This window comes from Desmodus rotundus, chromosome 8, assembly GCF_022682495.2.
Source record: "Desmodus rotundus isolate HL8 chromosome 8, HLdesRot8A.1, whole genome shotgun sequence".
NCBI classification, from domain to species: domain Eukaryota; kingdom Metazoa; phylum Chordata; class Mammalia; order Chiroptera; family Phyllostomidae; genus Desmodus; species Desmodus rotundus.
This window is the reverse complement of record NC_071394.1, coordinates 132,704,449-132,724,518: the sequence shown is the minus strand read 5'-3', so window position 1 is coordinate 132,724,518 and position 20,070 is coordinate 132,704,449. Positions and strand designations below refer to the sequence as shown.

Genomic DNA, 20,070 nt, shown 5'->3' with positions numbered 1-20,070 from the left:
GGTCCTTTTCCCCTGGCTTCTGGTCAGCTTCTGCGTCCTGCAGTAGCCGGCGCAGGTGTCTCTCCAACCCGTGTGCGTTTGCCTCAACCTTGCCCAGGCCTTGTGAATGGTTCCTTTTTAAAACATTCTTTATTCACTCCCTTTTGAATGTAGCACCTGACTTCTGCTCAGTGCTGCCAAGCATAATAAGAGCAAACTCCTTGGCAAAGCACTCAGGGCCCTCCCTAGCTAGGCGCCATCCTGCCTTCTGTCTTTCCATTCCTGTGTTGGCAGACTGTCAATCTTACTCAGGATCCTGTGCGCCTAGTCCCCTCTGCCGCCCCAGGGCCTTTGCACGGGTGGTGTGCTGGGGAAGGGTTAACAGCTGGCTCTCCAAAAAGATGAGCCCTGCTGTGAGGTGTTCACCGATTCCTGTGGTGTAAATAGACCTGCCAGGACCGATTTTAAGCCACTAAAATGTCTCTAACTTGGATTTGAGAAGAAATGCGCACAGTTGACTCAGGACACTACTGCTTGCAAGTAGCTTCCCCTCCACCCTGTCCACCCCCCGCCCCTTCCCCAGGGCCCCACACAGAGTTGCTGCTCGGCACACAGTCTAGCTCACTTCTGTCGCTCGGTGGGCTTTCGGAATGGCACTGAGTCACCAGCCCCATGTCGCTGGTAACCCTTGCAAACCCAGACTTTTCTCTCCAGGGCTAACGTGGTCAGGTTTTTGAGATTTAAGACCCTGACACGAAAATCAGCAACCTGTCCACACTTACGCCAGGTTGCCGGAGCTCATGACTTCAAGCTGCTTACTTTTTCCAGAATATAATTCTCATTTGCTGATCTAGTTTTCAAATTATGTCTCATTAACCTCATTGAAACATAATTTTGAAGCAACAATAAACCACCGTTAAAACACGCTTCCCCTCTGTCACAACCAGGAGAACGCCACGGGTTTGAACTCTGTGCCCTTCAACGTAAAACTCGACAGGAAGCTGGGAGGGGGCGTGTTAGTTCCAGGGAGCTAAGGCTGCCCTGAAATTTCTTCCCAAATGTATCTTACTGAGGAATAACCTTTTATTTCACCTTTCTAAGAGACAGATTTAATTTTCCTTCATTAAAAAGATGGTTCCTATATGTAAAGTTCAAAAAGGAGCTACAATTTCTGTTAGAAACTAGAAGGTGAAGCAATAAAGATGATTGGATAATAGCACAGGATTATTTCCTGTTTTAATGGTTATGAAGGACAATATGGATATTCAATTAAAGTTATCCTCTTCGCGTTTAATTTAAGGCCGTGTGAGTGGAGGAGAGGCGAGAGCATCCTATGTGTGATGTGCGCTGGCCCTTGAATGTTCTCGGCTGACCCTCAGCACCGCGGCTGGAACTGTGATTAAGGTCCAGCCCACTCCTGGGCTCCGGTGCAGGTGAGGGATGCAGGTCGCTGCAACCGGCGCCCTCCACCTGCAGGACCGTGAGGCTGCAAGGCGAGCTGTCGCAGAGGAACGCACGGGCTCCCGGGGGGTCTACGACAAGGAACGATTTCAAATTCACCTGATTTTAATTTACCAAAACAGTTTAAAAACCTGATTACCAGCAACCCTAATTGACTAGACCCCCCCGCCCCGCACCCCCGCTCTGGAGTAAAGGGAAAACTGGAAGAAAATAAATTAATAACTAAGACTTTAGATTTGGGGGGAAGATTTCCAGTATGAGTCCCTTACCAGGGCCTGGAAGAAATATGTCTTCAAAAATAAAAATAAATAATAATAACAACCACCACTCTCAAAGGGAAGATGCGGGTATGAAGGGTTGGACTGAAACTGAAACTTTCTCTTTTTTATTTTATTTTTTTGTTGTTGTTGTTCAAGTACAGTTGTCTCCATTTTCCCACCACCACTTCCCCCCACCCCACCCACCCCCACCTCCTACCCTCTATCCTTCCCCCCTTTGGCTTTGTCCGTGGGTCCTTTATACATGTTCCTTGACTTGACCCTTCCCCTGCTTTCCCCCGTTATCCCTCTCCACCATCCCTTCTGGTTCCTGTCAGTTTGTCCTTTATTTCCATGTCTCTGGTTCTATTTTGTTTGCTTGTTTGTTTTGTTGGTTAGGTTCCACTTATAGGTGACATCATGTGGTATTTATTTGTCTTTCACCACCTGGCCTACTTCACTTGGCATAATCCTCTCCAGTTCCATCCATGCTGCCGCAGCGGTAGGAGCTCCTCCTTTCTTTCTGGTGTGTAGTATTCCATTGTGTAAATGTACCACAGGTTTTTGATCCACTCATTTACTTGTGGGCACTTAGGCTGCTTCCAGCTGTTGTAAGTAGCGCTGCTGTGAACATTGGGGCGCATAAGTTCTTTTGAAATGGTGCAAAACTGAAACTTTCTAGGAGATCGTCAGCAATCCAGAGAGTTGAATTAGCCGATCCCTGAGCCCCATCTCCTGGGTCACCCCGGTGCCCCTCATCTGCGAGCCTGCTGGCTCATGTGCGGTGGATGGCTGCCGCATGCTCCCTCTTCACCGCGGCCAGGGAAGCAGACCCAGGCAGGTGCTGTCAGAAGCGGGGCCCTGAGCTCCTGATGCACCAAACTTGGCTTCAGTCTCTCTTGTCCACCCAGGTGCTGTGGGACTTCTGGCCGGTCACGTCACCTCTTGAGCCCTTTGTAGGATGACAGCAGCCCCGTCGGCCTCCGTCAGGTGCTGGGGGAACGCAGGTGAAGCGCCTGCCACACTGCTGTCATCCCGTGTGCTCTGCATCTGGCTCCCCCACCCAGTCCTCCAGCTGTCGCCACGCTCTTCCTTGGAGAGACGAGGGGCCCCAAGCCTTCTGGGGGCGGGGGGAGGGCCGCCAGGCTCACTTTTCACCATGCTCATTGCCCCAGCGCGGAAGAAAATTCAAGTTCCTGAAATCCTCATTAGGACAAACAGTCATATAAAAATCATTTAGGAAAAGAACTTGAAGCCAAGTTCATTTGAAGAGCTCAGGCCCAGATGGCTTTGTTTTGCCTCCTGGAAGGAGATGGCTCTAGACGCACGAGGTGCTTACGGCCTATGGAGTCGAAGGGCAAATAGGGCCCTTCACCCGAACACGGCTGCCTCGCACCTGAGTGGCCGAACCTTCGCGCCGAAGATATGTACATTCCCACATATCGGTCTACAGATTTTAAAGGAACATTTCTATGTGAAAGGGCTACATTCTTGACATTTTCCCAGTCTCCAACGCCAATGCTTAGGCTTCCAATCGGCAAATTCTGGAGAAACACGAGATCAGAACTCAAGGGACTGGCTCCCTCCTTAAAGACTCTGAGTGTTGAATTTCTCAAGTCACATTTTTGTTAAAATGTCAGAGTTCATACAGATTACTACTAGATTAAAAAAATGCTACAAAAACGGTCCAGAACTCTCCTTGAGGAAAGGAAACTGCAATAAATAGTCTGAAATGGATGTGAAAGTAAATGTTTTGCCATTTTCTCGGTAAGACATTATTTTCACTGTGACACTGAACTTGAACTCTGGGAGCCACGCCGACCTGATACGTCTGGTGGAATTGCTGGACGTGGTGAGCATCCCCAATACGAAGGTGTTGGTGCCGGCAGCTCCAAGGAGCCTCTCTTTTCCGTGGTCCGCCGCAGTTTGGACAGATCTCCGCGGGCCGGGTAGCATCGGGCTCCCACGTGGCGTGCACTGCGCTGCACGGGGAATCTACGTCTACCGCGGAAGTCCTGAGCCGTGCCCTGCGAGGGTCTTGAATAGAAGTAATGAAACCAAGCCTGGTAAGCATATTAAGGCCGCCAAATGAAGGATTTCACATGTATTTAACATTTAATCATGGTGGTAATTACAATGCAATTATTTCATATAGATATATCACAAGAGGAGAATTAAAATAATCTGTAAAATGACCAAAATTAATTGACTGCGGGATGGTGGTTCCGTCGCTGCACTTGCTGGAACGGCGCAGGAGCAATAAAACTGCCCGGCTGGCGGTTCCCGTCTCGTCCCGGTCGGCCTCTGTCAGCCTCTCCGTTCAGTGACGTCCAGGTGCTGCTTCAGGAGTCCAGCTATGCAAACAGCTCGTTTCCTGTAAAGAAAGAAAAAAAAACTTTTCTTGATCCTATATGTGATTTAAACAACAACAACAAAAAAATTTCTGGTCCTACTTTCTTCGCCTGCATAGAATCTCAGGTTTAAAAGGGATTTGACAGACGGTAGGTTTAAGAATTCTTCACACTGTAGCTGGTTGTGTGACTTTGAAGATATCGGAGGAAAAATGGTTTGGTTATAGAGCTGAGATAGTTCATGAATAAGTATTAGTCTTGCTTGCTAGGTCCTGGAAGAAGCTGCAAAGGTCGAGTGTACAAGTTGCTTTTAAAATTAAGAAATGGGTCTCTCCCTGTCATAGGATTTCCAGGCAGCAGCAGCTAACGGGCTCCTTGGTAGCCCGTTCCTGCGTGTAGGGGTCTGCAGGGCCGGGCAGGAGGGCGAGGCACGCCAGCACCTGCGGTATTTAGTGGAATACAGAGATAGCTAGGAAGGCACCTGATGCCCCTGCAGCGCTGTGGTAGTGTTGCTGGGCCACCCTAGCAAGGCGCCGCAGCCTGGGGCTTAGACGGTGGGAGCGGGTTGCTTCTCAGACCTGCTGTCTGCAAACAGGGTAGGAAGATGCCCGCAGGACCGTGCCAGAGGGGTTCCTCCTGCCTGCTGCTGTGTGCTGGGGGTCGCTGCCCCACCCGGGGGTCCCTTCGTTGCGGCTCCGTGGACACACGGCCTTCTGCTCTGTGTCTTGCTTTCACATTGTGCTCACTCCTACAGGGACACGAGTCATACGCATTGGCACCGCCACCCCCATCCAGTAGGGACCCACCCTCCTTAACGACATCTGCAGCAGCCCATTTCCCAAAAGAGGTCACAGTCTGAGGTCCAAGGGATTGGACGTCAACATGTCTTGGGGGCAGGACCATTCAACCCAGAGGAAGACTCTGTCCCAGACCGTGGACTCAGGGGAAGGGTCCCAGGCATTTCATGTACGTCAACTCCCTCCAGCCTTTGAACAGCCTCAGGAAGAAAGGCTGCCCCTCCCTTGGCTCTCGGAGGAGGACCCGGCCCTAGGGCAGCGATTCGCATGCAGAGCCGACCGGAACTCAACCTGCTGGCTCCAAAGCCTGAGATTGTCCCCAATTCAGCGGCTACCTTCTCCGGAGCCATGCTTCCTCACCTGCGTCCTCCAGAGCCTCCTCCGCCTGGGCCACAGTCGTGTGGGTGGGCCTTGCCGGTCTGAGGATCACTTTGACCTCACATCTTCTGCAAGTATCTCACCTGAACAGGTGCACTGTCACCTGAACAGGTACACTGTCACCTGAAAAGGCTTAGCCATTCAGCAAGCCTCCCCGAGTGTCCACTCTGCGCCCTTCGCCCTGCCAGGCTCTGAGCGGCAGCCCTGCCGTCACAGACCCTTCATTTCTCAGGGGTCTCAGGGACTGTGCAGAGAGTTGTGGCATCGGGGACGGGGTTCACACTGTCGGTTTAGGCTGTTTTCTATGCAGAATGTCCACTGCCAGCTATTGCTTTCGAAGATCCAAGTGAGGAGAGCAGAGGTACACAGGGACCCCAGGTCTGAGCGTGGCCCTATTCCAATGGGAACTTTTGTTTGCCTCTTCCTGATTTTCTGGACCAAAGAACTCTTTCTTCATGATCCTTCTGGATTCCTTCTGGATTCAAATTAAGAACATTTTTGAGTGCACATGGCCTTCTTATGTTTGCATGTTGCTTGGTTGCCCATACACCTGTTCCAGGTGGGATTTGTCCCCCAGTGTCGCCCACCCTGTAAGTGTGAGACCACCTAAACTGTGTCCTGTGACATCACACCCAGCAGTCACTAACCCCAGTAGGCCAGGCCCGGGTCAGGCGCCCACCCCGAGGGTGAGCGAAACAACCCTGGACCTCGATTACAAGTTTGGATTCGGGTCGCCTCCAAGGGCACCAGGACAGGCAGGCAGCAGAGGAGATGAAGGGACTTAGAGTGAAGCCAGACCATGTCCTTGGGGCCAGCAGGCCCCAGGCGGCCTGCCTGCCAGGCCCTCCGAGCCTGTGCATGGTGGTCGGGCAGAGTGCAGCCAGGATGGCCCGAGGCTGGAGCCGGGACACTGGGTCTGCGTGGCTGCCCCTGTGGGGCTTCCTACAATCACACTCACTCCCGGACCCTGCCCCAGGACCACGTCATCAAAATCTCCGTAAGGCACAAAATTCCTGCATTCTTCAAAACCCCCCAGGTTCAGGACCAGCTAAGTTTGGGGATGCAGGGCTGTGCTGGCCAACATGGCAGCTGCTGGCCCCGTCTGGCTATTTAAGTGCAATGGAAATAAATTGAAATAAAACAAAAAATGTTAAATACTGTCTCCATCCCACACTTTCTGTACTCAGCAGCGCCCCTGGTGGACAGTGCCAACAGGGGCGTTGCTGTCTTTGGAGAGCATTGTCCTGGACATGCAGGAGGACCTGCCCCCCTTCGCATGGATCCGCTCTGACAGAGTGCCTGCATGCGCCACCCTCTCCCCACCGGATCATCAGCCCCGAGGGCAGGGCCGGGCCTTTCTGGCCCTGGCACACAGTCAACCCCCGATGAGTATTTGTTCGATTCCATTACTTGCATCTAATTAAATCAGGCGCCCGTTAATTGGGCCTCTTTTGCATTTAGACTGGATCCAGACCTCCTCGGAGTCTGCAGCACAGGAGCCAGGAAGCAGGCTCTTCCTCCCTCACAAGCAGGAGGGTGGATGGGGAGCAGGTACGAGCTGGACCTCAAGCTTTGCTTGCTTTTTAAAAATAAGAGTATGGCTTTTAAAAGCGCAAGGTTTGTGTCGGCCACAACGTAGGAAAATCTGTAAATTAGGAGAAGTTTAATGAATACATTTTACAAATTAAACTTGCAATTTGGCCGTGCTTTTGTGGAATAGATCAGCCATTACGATCAACTCACTGCCAAGATCAATGGACATCGTTCAGCCGACCTGACTTGTTTTGTGGAACCCGTTGGCCACTGCGTGACTGACCGCACTGTCTACCCTACCCTTGACTCCCAAACAAGGTCAAGGTGCAGGGCATTAAACCAGCCGCTGCCCTTTCCCCAAACGGAATGACGTGCCCCTATGCTTCCAACAGATGCTGAGTGGTCAGTGGGACGCTACAGGCCAGTGTCCGTCAGAGAGTTTCGGACCCGGCCCAGGGGACCAAGCATGTGAATTTCAACTGACCCTCCGCCGAGTGGAGCATAGGAACAGAGCCAGGCTTGGCCCCGCACGAAAGAGCCCCTCTCCAGAGTGAGAGGCGAGGCAGTGCTGGTGGGCCCCCGGCACCCCAGGGCCTGACCCAGCCTCCACAGTGCACGTGGCTCGAGTGGGTCTCTAGGAAGGCTGCCCGCTCGCCTACAACCAACCAAAGCCTGGTCAGAGCGAGAAGGACTCCGCACAGCACCCTTCCCCACCGCGCCGCCGGCTTGGACCTGGGGTCACGCCAGCTGGCTCTGGGCTTTTGGCTTGTTATTTTTCTGTTTCCGTAATTCTTTGGCCCATCCAGTCTAGCTCCACCCTGTTTCCCATGTCTGGCCTCCCTGCTCCCGGGCCCAGCTCCTCTCAGACACAGAGTGAATGGTGACCCAGCTTTATGCTAGGCTGCAGACCGGCCACACCCTTAGGCCTCTCCCTGACATGCTGGCTGGGCCTGCCCCCATGGTGCAGCAGAGGTGCCCTGGCCCAAAACAGGGAGGGAAATGGGGGGTTGGGATCGAAAGATCCTTAACCCACCCTCCCCCCAGTATGTGACTGCATTTATACCACCTGGCACATCAGAGACATTTCAAGACTTTGTTAATTAATAACGATAGTAGTAACAAATGCAAGAAGAACATAAAATTAGGGAAAGGGTGAACGACATAGAAATGTAAAGTGCTCACATTAGGAAATGCCGAATTCAGGATCAGCGCCTTGGGGTTTTATAATGCTCTTCCTCCAATTAACGGGGCCATCTCAGATTACCTAGGGCAGGGTCCCCAACCCCCAGCTGCAGGCCTGTACCTGTCCTTGGCCTGTTGGGACCAGGCCTCAAGGGAAGCCCACCTGAGCTCCGCCTCCTGCCCCCCCACGCCCCACACCCCCCTCCCCTCCATCCATAGAAGAACTGGTCCCTGGTGCTAAAAAGGTTGGGGGCCACTAACCTAGGGAATCTCTAAGGTTCTGTCTTCCTTTAAAAGTCCGTCTTCCAAGAGAAGGGAATGTAAACCAAACTTTTGTAAATGGAATGCTCCTTTAAAAGGCAACGCAGAAGTTTTCGTCAAGCAAAGACGTGTGCTGAAACACCCCGAGTTTCCAGTCCCAGGTGTTCACATGCTGAGTATTTGCCGCAATGTTTTTAAATTGCTCTCTAATCACCCAGTTATCAAACACTCCCATTAGCTAATAAGCATTATAGGGGGTTCTCCTGGGATTCAGTCACTGCAAACTGGCCACAAGCCACGAGAAGCTGTGGAGGGCAGATGGGTTTGGCTCGGCGTGCACAGTTGGACGTTTCTGGGTGGCTTTGGCCCACTGCACACGCCAGCTCCTTACATGGCGGTGTCGGACCCACCCAGCCCCTGAAGGCACTGGGGTTTGAGGTCCTTGGCATCACCAAACTCCATGCCTCCCTCACAATTAACACCAAAAGGTGGAGGGAAGATAAATCCCCCCCTGCCCCACCTCTGAAAAGGGCTGGAAGTGTCCTTCTCCAGCCTAGGAAGCTGATCGATAAGGTGACTCCTTGAGGTCCCTTCCGGCCTGGGGGGGCTTCGAGTACCTTTCTTCTCAACCTACTTCCTTTAAGGTAACTAAAATAGGACACAAAGTTTCGAGACTTGCTCAAGGTCAGTGAGGAAGTTTGTGGCAAACCCTAAACCAAAACTCCCTCGCCTGGAGTCCTCACGCTGCCGCTTGGCCCCTAGGCCACGCTCCCCGATGGACGACCGGGCTCTCCCCGTCCTGGCCCTCATACATCACAGGACCGTGGCACTCTTCTCCCAGACGCGCCCTCCCTCCACAAGCCTTGCTAAGACTCCGCACGGCGTGTTCCGCTTTGGGTGACGGTGTGAACAGGGAACATAATTTTGGAAAACGGCTGGAGAACAAAATGTAAGACTCAGAAAGGATCGGGGGCCAGACAAAAGCCCAAGAAGCCAATGTCTTTAAAAGCAGTCGGTGCAGAGTCAGCACTCAGGGTGCGTTTGCGAGACTTGCTTTCCTTCCCGAAGGAAACGCGGGAGCCCTCCCTGAAGAATGTGCTGCAGCCTCCCCGGTCCCACCTGCGCCGGCCACCTGTATCATCAGAAGGCCTCCGGCCAGGCCTTCCCAAAGCCTGCAGCTGCTGATACCACGAAAGACATGTGACCGACGTCCACCGCCCACTCCTCCCGGTCACCCTCCCACCCGCGAAGAGGCCCAGGTCCAGTGGGAGGCGCCCAGTCTGGGAACAGCTGCCGCCGACACCGACTGGGCCCGGTGCCAGGCCCTCTGCCAACGCTGCGCATTTAACGTCTCATTCCAGTTCTCACCGCCCTCGCAAAGCAGGTTTTATGATCTCCATTTTCTAAAACAAGGGAACCGAGCCTCGGAAAGGAAGCTCTGATAGCTCACTCAAGGTCACAGACCTGAGTTGGAAGCCAGGGCTGTCTCTCCAAAACCACACTCAGCTCTGCACCGAACTCCAGTTCCAAACAGCTCGCTGACCTCGAGTCGAGCCATCAGCCGCTCGCACCGGCAGCAGAAGCCGGCTTGGCCTTCGGTCACCAGGAGCTTAAGGGGGGGGTTGGCTCCACCTTGCTGTGCCACCCCTCCCCTCCCCTTGTGTGTCCAGAGGGAGAATTTGTGTTCAGACATGGCATTTTTTAACTAGAGGAAAAGCTGACTGGAACAAAAACCCCATTTCCCCATTATTTAAGCCATTTTCAAAAGAACATAAGCAAATTCGAATGCTACATTAGCTCTGGGTCTATTTGGGGTCCCATTAAGCTAAAAAAAATTATTTTTCTAAACATTATGTACATGGTGTGACTTTGACCACCGAAGAAAGCACATAAAAGCACAGGTCCCCAAAAGGTATTTTTTGATATGTTTGAAGTATCAAATTTTAGTTCAGTGTTGCGACCAAAATGTTCATTCGCTGATGATAATTTCCAGGTTGGACGTTTGTTTTCCATAATGTGACTGTCGGCAGAGGGTTTTAATTTATCCACGGCACAATATTTGGTCTCTGAAGTTTTAACACTGTTAATTCCAGTAATACCGGTTGAAAATATCAACCGTTGTTGGAAATGGTAAACAATAAAAATGATGGCTTTTTCCAAACACCTGTCCTGCCCGAGAGATTTGCTTATTCATTACCTCCAGCAGCCCTGCAAGGTGAGGATGAAATTTAATGGCGAACTTGACGAGCTTCCGGAGATTTAAACACGCCCGGGCGAGCTCACCCAGAGCTGGACTCCCTCCCGGGTCGGCTGAAACCTTGCACAGAATCACTTAATTACATTACCCCCGTTTTCATCCATGAAGTCTGAAGGGTTAGGCTTCACTGTAGCTATGTAAACCGAGACACAGAATTTAAGTAGTTTGTACGAGGTGACACATCTCATACGTGAAAAAGTCGGGATCTGAATTCAGATCCTCCGACCCCACGAGATAGAGTTCTTTCTCCAAGCTGACAGCTGTCTGGATTTGGCTGTGACTGGAATTTACGTGACTGCCACATCCTGGACATTGCTTCTTTCTTTCTCCCAGCTCCGGAAGAACGTAAGGCGTAAGGACCCCAGCTGATAGTTCCTACCAAAGAACGTGATTTGTGTTAAAGTAACATCCCATCTGACCTGATGACCTGGGGCAACCAGGGGTCAGTGCCAAGTTCGCTGACGGGGACGGCCATGCAGCCTGTTTCCTGTAGAATTTTATGTTCAGAGCAGAGTGTCCCAAAAGTGTCTTCTTCAGGGGAGGAAAGCCTCAGATCCCATTCTGTAATCGTCTGTCAGCCCTTTGCAGTGTGTCCCTTGCCAAGCCTGGGCCTTCAGAGCCAGGGCTTGTCATTGAAGGGGCTGTTTCTTTAAGCTGCCAGCCTTGCTGAGGAACACCGTTCAGGCAGCCCGCAGGGCGTGTCCTTCTCCTACTCGACCAGCCGCCCTAGGAAAAAGCAATGCCACCTTAAAAAAAGAAAACCTACACCTGCTACTTTTTACTTGTTGCAGAACAGAAGCTCGTTTGTGTGTGTGTGATCCAGGCTGGACCAAAGTACCGTTCACTTCTCTTAATTGTGACTAGAGGACAGTGAATTCACCACGTCCCGTTTTTCCGTGGACAGTTCCGCAGCGCTCAGTGTAGTCACGCGGTGTGCCACCGTCTCCCACTTCTTGGAGAGCTGATTCTGTGCCCGTTAAACACTAGCACCCCCTCTGCTTCCCCCAGCCCCTGGCAGCTGCCATTCTCCTTCCTGTTTCTGTGATTTCTGACTACTTTACCTGTTTCCCGTGGGTGGGGTCATACAGTATTTGTCCCTGTATAATGCCCTCAAGGTTCATCCGTATCATAGCTCTGACGGGATTTTCTTCCTTTTTGGGGCTGCGTAATATTCCGTTTTACATATGTATCTGCCATATTCCTCTGTCCGTTTATCTGTGAATGGACCTGTGGGTTGCCTCCCTCCACCTCCCGTCTGTTGTGACTAATGCTGCAAACACAGGTGTGCAAATATCCCTGAGACCCTGCCTGAATCCCTTCAGACGCACACCCAGAAGAGGGATCACTGGCTTTACGTCTCTAAGGGACACCCGTGCCGGGACCCGAAATGAAAAATGCACCGTGTCACATTCGCACTGACGAAACGTGAGGGTCCCAGTTTCCCCACATCTTCACCAACGCTGGCGGTTTTCCATTCTTCTGACGGCGGCCGTTTCCATGGGTGTGAGGTGGAGTCTCACCGTGGCTTTGATCTGTGTTTCTCTTGTGACTCGTGACATCGAACATCCTTTTTTTACTGTCTACCTGTGTCTTCTTTCGAGAGTTATCTATTCACACCCCTTACCCATTTTTAACTGGATTATTCGGGGGGGGTTATCGAGCTGTGGGAGGTTCGTCCATGTTATCAGATGCGTGATTCTCAAACACTTCCCCCCTCCTGCAGGCTGTCCTTGCTTTCTGTTGGTGGTTCCCTCTGATACGCAGACTCTTCCCGTTTCGTTAGTCCCCTTTGTGTACATTTGCTTTTGTTGCCTGTGCTTGGGGCGCCGCGTCCAAGAAATCGTGACAAAGCCAACGTTCTGAAGCTTTTCCCCTGTTTTCCGCTAGGAGTCTTCCGGTTTCAGGTCTTCCATTCAGGTCTTTCCTCTACTTTGAGTTAATTTTTTTTTACGGATGGTGCCAGGTCAGGGTCTCACTGCATTCGTTTGCATGGAAAGCCAGCGCCACGTGCTAAAGAGAGAGTCCTCTCCTCACTGAGCACGTGGGGCCCTTTCATCGGAGCCATTGGATCTCGTGCAGAAGAGCCGCCGCTGGGCCCTCCTGCCACTGGGCTGCACGTCGGTCTTCCTGCACCATCGTTATCACCAACGCCTTGTGTGTGTTCTGAAGTGTGGGATCTCGAACGTCGTTCTTTTTCCAGATGGCTCTGGGTACTTGGGGTCCCTTGTGACTCCGAAGGACTTTAAGATTCTCTCTGTTTCTACAAACTTGGCCATCGCGGTGTTGAGAGGGATCGCCAGAGTCTCCAGGTCCCGTTGGTACTGCGACGTTTTAACAACACTAGGTTTTCTGGCCCGTGAGCGTGGGTGTCTCTCCATTGATTTGTACGTTTTGTTTCCTCTAGCGAGGTGCGCAGTTTTCAGCATGCAGGTCTTTTGCTTCCTTGGTTAACAAGTTTATTCCTAAATATTTTATTCTTCTCGATGCTGTTGTAAATTGGATTGTCTTCTTAACCACCTTTTTGGGTTGGTCATTGTCAGGATACAGAAACACAACTGATTTTTATGTGTTTGTTTTATATCCTGCGGCTGTGCTGAAATCACATATTTGTTTTAACAGTTTGGGGGGTTGATTTGAGGGGCATTTTAGGGTTTTCTACAAATGAGATCATATCATCTGCAAACAGACAGTTTACCTGTTTCCTTTCCAACCTGATGTCATTTATTTATTTTTCTTATCTAATTGCTCTGGCTAGGACTCCCAGTACTGACTTAGATGGAAGTGGCTAGAGTGGGCGTCCTTCCACTGTTCCTGATCTTAACAGAAAACCTCCAATCTCCCCCCAGTAAATGAGTTTAGCTGTGGGTTTTCCGGGTATGGTTTTTATTATGTTCAGGAGGTTTCCTTTTATTCCTAGTTTGTTGAGTGTCTCTATCACAAAAGGGTGTTAAGTCGTAGCAAATGCTTTCTGTACATCAGGGACATCGGGCTGTAGTTTTCTTTGCTTTGTGTGATCATGGGCTTCCTTTTAAACACTGTTGGCGAGGAGCTCCTGAGACCTGCCTCATGTTCACAGTGCACAGAATGGTTTAAGAATTATCGAAGCTTTGTTGTATGGATGACGTCACATTCGAAAACTGGGCTGGGGACACATGCTAAGTAGAGTTCAGAGTGGGACGCCCACAGGGACATCCTCAGCGCCCCCTTTGCAGTGAGGAAGTCTCCTGTGCTCCCCGAGGAGCCGAACGCAGGTCGGGAAGAGGACGATGTCTTCCCTCCGTGTCTGACGCGGTATCTGACACCCTGTCCTCGTGTGCTGCGAGGTGTGTTTGCCTCCCTGCCTACTTGTTTAAAGAGCTGTATGTCCGTGTCAGAGAGAAATTTGAGTATTGCGGTACAATTGCCTCAAATCATGTAATTTAAATGGAAATGGAGGCGCTACTCATGCCAGTATTCAAAGTGTAGCCCCTTAAAAACATTTTGTCAATAGCAACAGATTCTTTGGGGAGTTTAACTAATACATATTTTACTCCTTGCTACATGTCCTTAAATTGAAAAAAAATCACACCATGAGAGTTTGTTGAAATTCCATGCCCGAGTTCCGAGAAGGAGCTTTAGTCGTCTGGCTTTCTGCTTTGAATGAAGACTAAGGAGCGACGTGTGTAGGTGGTTTCCTCACCCACACTGACCACGGCCCCTGTGCCTGTTTCAGGGCCACTTTAGCTGGAAACGGAGAGTGACAGATGCGTGCGGGGCCAACAGTGACTTTCAGGGCATTTACGCTGTGAGGTGGGCTTTCCTCTTTCAACAGAACGCCCTGACGTGGCTATTAGAGTATAAGGAGAGTCGGTGTCGTCCTTTTCTGGTTGCATTAAGTTAATGTTCTGTGTAAGAATAGTCGAGCTAGAGAAGCACTGGCTGCGTGTGTCTGCGGGATGTTCCATTTGGAAAGGAAAGGGTGGTGGGAACCGAACGATGTTGCCACTAAAGCGTAAATAGTGGGAAGCGGACTGCGAGTCCCTGACACTCTGCCTATGTGTGTGCTTGGCTTTTGACCTTCTGATTTTTTTTTTTGGTGCCATAATATATGTAGTTTCTAACATCATTTTTATTTTTAAAAAATGACATCTGTGGGTTCTTCTAAGTGTCCCTATTAAGCGTGTGTGTGTCTTTTACCCAATCATACCAGCAGCCCCGATTTAATGGCAAAAGTAGAAACTAGTTTAGCGGTGTGAGTGGAATACAGTGAAGGCGCCCTGCAGGTCCAAAGCTCGTTGAGTTCTTTTGAACATTCTGCTATTTGATTTGCAAAGGACTGTGCCTTTTCAGGGGACCGAAGAAAGGCTATGATGTAGGAAGTCTCAGGAATAGACGTAACATCTGTCCCCATCTAATTTTCAGGCACACTGCTGACTTGGACTTGGCCGAGTCCCCTGTGCCGCTGAGCTGTGGGCACGCCAGGGACCGAGGAACACAGCCAAAAGACGCCCGAGTACGCCCTTCCTTTTGCAGACTCCAGAAAACCATCCCTTCGGACTCTGGAATTCTCCACGTAGCCACTGAGACTCTGCTTGAGTGTTTGCCTTCCCCGTTGGCTCTCCCAGTCGTCACTCTCGAGTGTCCACTTTCCGGTAAAACGTGTGTGGGTCAGGGCTGAGCTGGCTCGGGGGGCCGGCATGGCCAGGATGAGCTCCGTTGGAGCAGCCTCCCGCTTGGTGCTGGGCTTGCTGATGACTTCCTTCTCTGGGTCTTCCCTGCAAAGCAGTGAGTGTCCACAGCTCTGCGTGTGCGAAATCAGGCCCTGGTTCACCCCACAGTCGACGTACCGGGAAGCCACCACTGTGGACTGCAATGACCTCCGGCTGACCCGGATCCCCAGCAACCTCTCCAGCGACACGCAAGTGCTTCTCCTGCAGAGCAACAACATCGCCAAGACCGCGGACGAGCTGCAGCAGCTCTTCAACCTGACCGAGCTGGACTTCTCCCAGAACAACTTCACCAGCATCCGGGAGGTGGGGCTGGCCAACCTGAGCCAGCTCACCACCCTGCACCTGGAGGAAAACCAGATCGCGGAAATGACGGACTACTGTCTGCAAGACCTCAGCAACCTCCAGGAGCTCTACATCAACCACAACCAGATTAGCGCCATCTCCGCCAAGGCGTTTGCAGGCTTAAAAAATCTTTTAAGGCTCCACCTGAACTCCAACAAGTTGAAAGTGATCGACAGCCGCTGGTTCGACTCGACGCCCAACCTGGAAATCCTCATGATTGGGGAGAACCCCGTGATTGGGATTCTGGATATGAACTTCAAACCCCTCTCCAATCTGAGAAGCCTGGTTTTGGCAGGAATGTGTCTCACAGAGATCCCCGGCAACGCCCTGGTGGGTTTAGACAGTCTCGAGAGCCTGTCGTTTTATGACAACAAGTTGGTCAAGGTCCCCCAGCTCGCGCTGCAGAAAGTCCCCAACTTGAAGTTCTTAGACCTCAACAAAAACCCTATCCACAAAATCCAAGAAGGGGACTTCAAGGACATGCTGCGGCTGAAAGAGCTGGGGCTCAACAACATGGGCGAGCTGGTGTCCGTGGACCGCTACGCGCTCGATAACCTGCCCGAGCTCACCAAGCTGGAAGCCACCAACAACCCCAAGCTGTCCTACATCCACCGCCTGGCCTTTCGCAGTGTCCCCGCCCTGGAGAGCCTGATGCTCAACAACAACGCCCTGAGCGCCGTCTACCGGAAGACGGTGGAGTCCCTGCCCAACCTGCGCGAGATCAGCATCCACAGCAACCCGCTGAGGTGCGACTGCGTCATCCGCTGGGTCAGCTCCAACAAGACGAACATCCGCTTCATGGAGCCCCTGTCCATGTATTGCGCCATGCCGCCCGAGTACAGGGGGCAGCAGGTGAAGGAGGTCCTCGTCCAGGACTCCGGGGAGCAGTGCCCCCCCATGATAGCTCACGACGCCCTCCCCAGCTACATGAACGTGGAGGTCGGCACGACGGTCCTGCTGGACTGCCGGGCCATGGCTGAGCCGGAACCCGACATTTACTGGGTCAGTCCCCTGGGAAATAAGATAACCGTGGAAACGCTTTTAGACAGATACAAGCTGAGCAGCGAAGGTACCTTGGAAATATCTAACGTACGAACAGAAGAGTCGGGAAGATACACCTGTGTCGCCCAGAATGTCGAAGGGGCAGACACTCGTGTGGTGACAGTTAAGGTTAACGGGACCCTCCTGGACGGCACCCAGGTGCTGAAAATATACGTCAAACAGACGGAGTCTCACTCCATTTTGGTGTCCTGGAAGGTCACCTCCAATGTCATGACGTCCAACCTAAAGTGGTCATCCGCCACCATGAAGATCGACAACCCCCACATCACCTACACGGCCCGGGTCCCCGTGGACGTCCACGAGTACAACCTGACACACCTGCAGCCTTCCACGGATTACGAAGTGTGCCTCACCGTGTCCAACATCCACCAGCAGACTCAGAGGTCGTGCGTGAACGTCACGACCAAGAACGCCGCCTTCGCCCTGGCCATTTCTGACCAGGAGACCAGCACCGCGCTGGCGGCCGTGATGGGGTGCCTGTTCGCCGTGGTCAGCCTCGCGTCCGTGGCCGTGTACGTCGCCAAAAGATTGAAGAGGAAAAACTACCACCATTCACTGAAGAAGTACATGCAAAAGACCTCTTCCATCCCGCTAAACGAGCTGTACCCGCCGCTCATTAACCTCTGGGAAGGCGACAACGAGAAGGACAAAGAGGGATCCACGGAGCCCAAGCCAACCCAGGTGGACACGTCCAGAAGCTACTACATGTGGTGACTCCGTGGACGTTTTGCTTCTGGTCGTAAGGAGCACAAAGACATTTTTGCTTTATTCTGCAAAAGTAACGAGTGGAAGACTTTTGTATTCTTGACTTTGCTAGCCGGCGGCAGAGTGGAACGGACGGGTGGATATTTCTTTTTTTTTTTCTTTTTTTTTTTTTTTTTAGTGGAGCACATCACAGGAGTTCGACACAGCTGGCAGCGTCCCTAGGCTTCCAGGGTGTGTTGGGTTTTTGTTCATATCGTTATTATCCTTATCATTATATTATCCTTTTGTTTTCATTTTTGTGCTAAACTCAACAGTGCTGTTGTAACTGCAGAGCTCGAGAAAATGATGAATGACAGGTCGGGGCTGCCTGTGCTTTTACCAGAAGCGGGACCCCTTCTTCTGCAGCCACCGGCAGGAAGCAGCACGTCCCCCCAGCAGCTGACCTACAGGTGGGACGCAGCACTGAACCCTGCAGAGCGATCCAGCCTCCAGACTTTCAACCCCAGAAGCTGAGGCTCGACTCGCTGCCTCCTTTGAATGGTGTTAGTTGACTATACTGTAACGTTGTATCAACTGAACTGGATGTTTGCCTTTGAACAATGACTTTTCTTTTTTTCTTTTTTTCTTTTTTTTTTGTAATGGTTAAAGAGGCTTAGGACAAGCTAACAGGCAATAGAAATGTGTATATCAGATTTTTTAATGTAACAAACTACATGTTAATTGTTACCTTCTTCTTTTTATCTTTAGTAGACATTTTTAAAAGAAAAGACAATAATTTTGTTGTGTTTAACTCACCCACATGCGGCGTATAATGAAGGCAGCACTATAATAAATTAGTTTTGTTCTGGTTTTCTAGAACCTTTGCAATGGCGCATGCTTTCCCTCTCTCGCTGGGGGCGGGGGCCTTGGTGTTCTCATCCCCAAAACCGGCCACCGAAGTAGACCAGTGAAGCGTGGAAAACTAGGCCCCAAAACGTTGTGCATTCTTTTTGTAGGGGAAGAAATCCTTCTTTTAATGAAGGTGTTTTAATGAACAGGATTGCTATATTTTAAATATGACTGACCAGACCTAACACAGGGAAGAGTTCATGTGAAGAAAAAAGGGATATCACCGTGTCGTCTGCATAACTCCACACGGTGAGAAAGAGAGAGGGGTGAGGGGTGGGGGTCGCATTCCCCTTCTGCATGGGTTCTGTTAAAATCTGACTTCTCGGGAGTCGTGGCCACACTCTCCGTCAAAGTCGAAAACACAGAGTTAGGACATGTCCCTAATATGCTACCTGTCACTTCTTTTTTAATGGCCGTCTGCCTGCTTGGGCCCACGTCAGCCCACGCAGGCGTGGACGGACCTGCTGGACAAGCGAGTGATGAGTAGAAAACAGGAGTTTCTGTACCTCTGGCATTTTCGTCCAAAGGATAGACAGGGACACCTTTGCAGAATCATGCGTTTCCTGGGAAGGTGTGTGTGAGATTCAGAGGGGCGGGTGTAGTCAGGAGGCCCGTTCTGGGTGGGGTGGGGTAGGGGTGGGTTCAGAGGGGTCGTCGCAGGGGAGAGGGCCCACCTGAACCACAATGGAGAAGCAGAGCCGTGAAGCATGCAGGGGCCAGCCTGCCACGGCTGGGACAACGGGTCGGAAAGGAGGAAGAGCGAGCAGGGGCCAGCCCAGCCACAGGGGGAAGGGGCAGAAAGAGCGGGCAAGGCTGGCTGAGGGGTTCTTTCTTTACTAACTTCCTCATCCAGGAATCACTCAGAACAGCCACCAAAATGCCCCTTTCCCTCCCGTTTCTAAAGGAAAAGCGGACTTCAGATGCCAAAGCAAGTGGGTGGCAGCAGGAAGACCACGCACAGAGAATCATTTCCCACAGGCAGCAGTCCCTTGCTGGGAGGGAACCCGGGGACTGGCCCGTCAGACCAGCCTTCCTGCTGGGGACTCTGCCCTCCGCCCAGGTTGTGCCCTGCAGCCTCCAGGGTCATGTATGTGCCCACTTGCAGTGACCTGAGCTGGCCCCTTAGCGCCGGCCAGTGTCAGCACCAGGGTGACCAGAGGGTCAGCCAAGATGCTCCCCTCTGGCTGCTGCTAAGGAAAAAAACCCTGTGGGCACACAGAGGATAGGAGACGCCCGGGCGCAACTTTGGGGGTCCCCGTGGGTTCTCGCCTTCACATATCTGCAGAGAGCAGTGGACACCAAGCAAAGTGCTGCTACTCTGCTCGAGGTGAAGGGCGGGTGGCCCCAGAGCGTCGGGCCAGGGGCAGGGAGGGGGCGTCCTTTAGACCGAGAGTGGCTGCCGTGGCCCTGGCACACAATCGGTGCTCAGACGTGAGGGGAAAATGAAGAAAGGCAACCATCTCTCTGCTCGGGAAATGCGGCAAGCACCAGGAAATCCGAAGGTCATTGCCAACTAACTACCTTTCCCCAGGCCAGGTTGGGGGGGGGGGGAGGGACACATCTCTTTTAACTCGTTCTCCTGCAATAAACTATTTTAGCTTACGTTTCTTCGCCTGTGCTAATTGGTTTGCTTTTCAGCTGAGAGAAAGCCAAATGGCTTGGTGCTTTTCTCCTGAGCCAAGCTCTTCCCCCGCTGCACTTCATGTGAGGAGCTAGACACCGGAGCAAGTCCTGCCTGGCCACGGGGTGCCCGCACCTCCCAGGAGAGTGGTAAGTACAGGCCACCTTCTAATTTCAGGGCGTGTGACAAACAGACCTCTGTCCCGACATGACAAGGTCATTTGGGGAGCAGGGTCTTAAAACAGGCATTCCCAGTTTGTCCATTGAATTCATGACAAATTAAGCGGA

At 51.8% G+C, this 20,070-nt stretch overlaps 1 protein-coding gene across 1 annotated transcript in view; it reads left to right on the top strand.

Moving 5' to 3' along the window:
• LRRN1 (leucine rich repeat neuronal 1) overlaps positions 1-18,418 on the top strand; it is a 31,836-nt gene extending 13,418 nt beyond the window's left edge. Inside the window, exon 2 of the mRNA XM_053929997.2 lies at positions 14,858-18,418. Coding sequence (XP_053785972.1) covers positions 15,133-17,283 — 2,151 coding nt within the window. The 5' untranslated portion in view covers positions 14,858-15,132 and the 3' untranslated portion in view covers positions 17,284-18,418. The remainder of the gene's footprint in view (positions 1-14,857) is intronic.
• Positions 18,419-20,070: the final 1,652 nt, after the last annotated feature.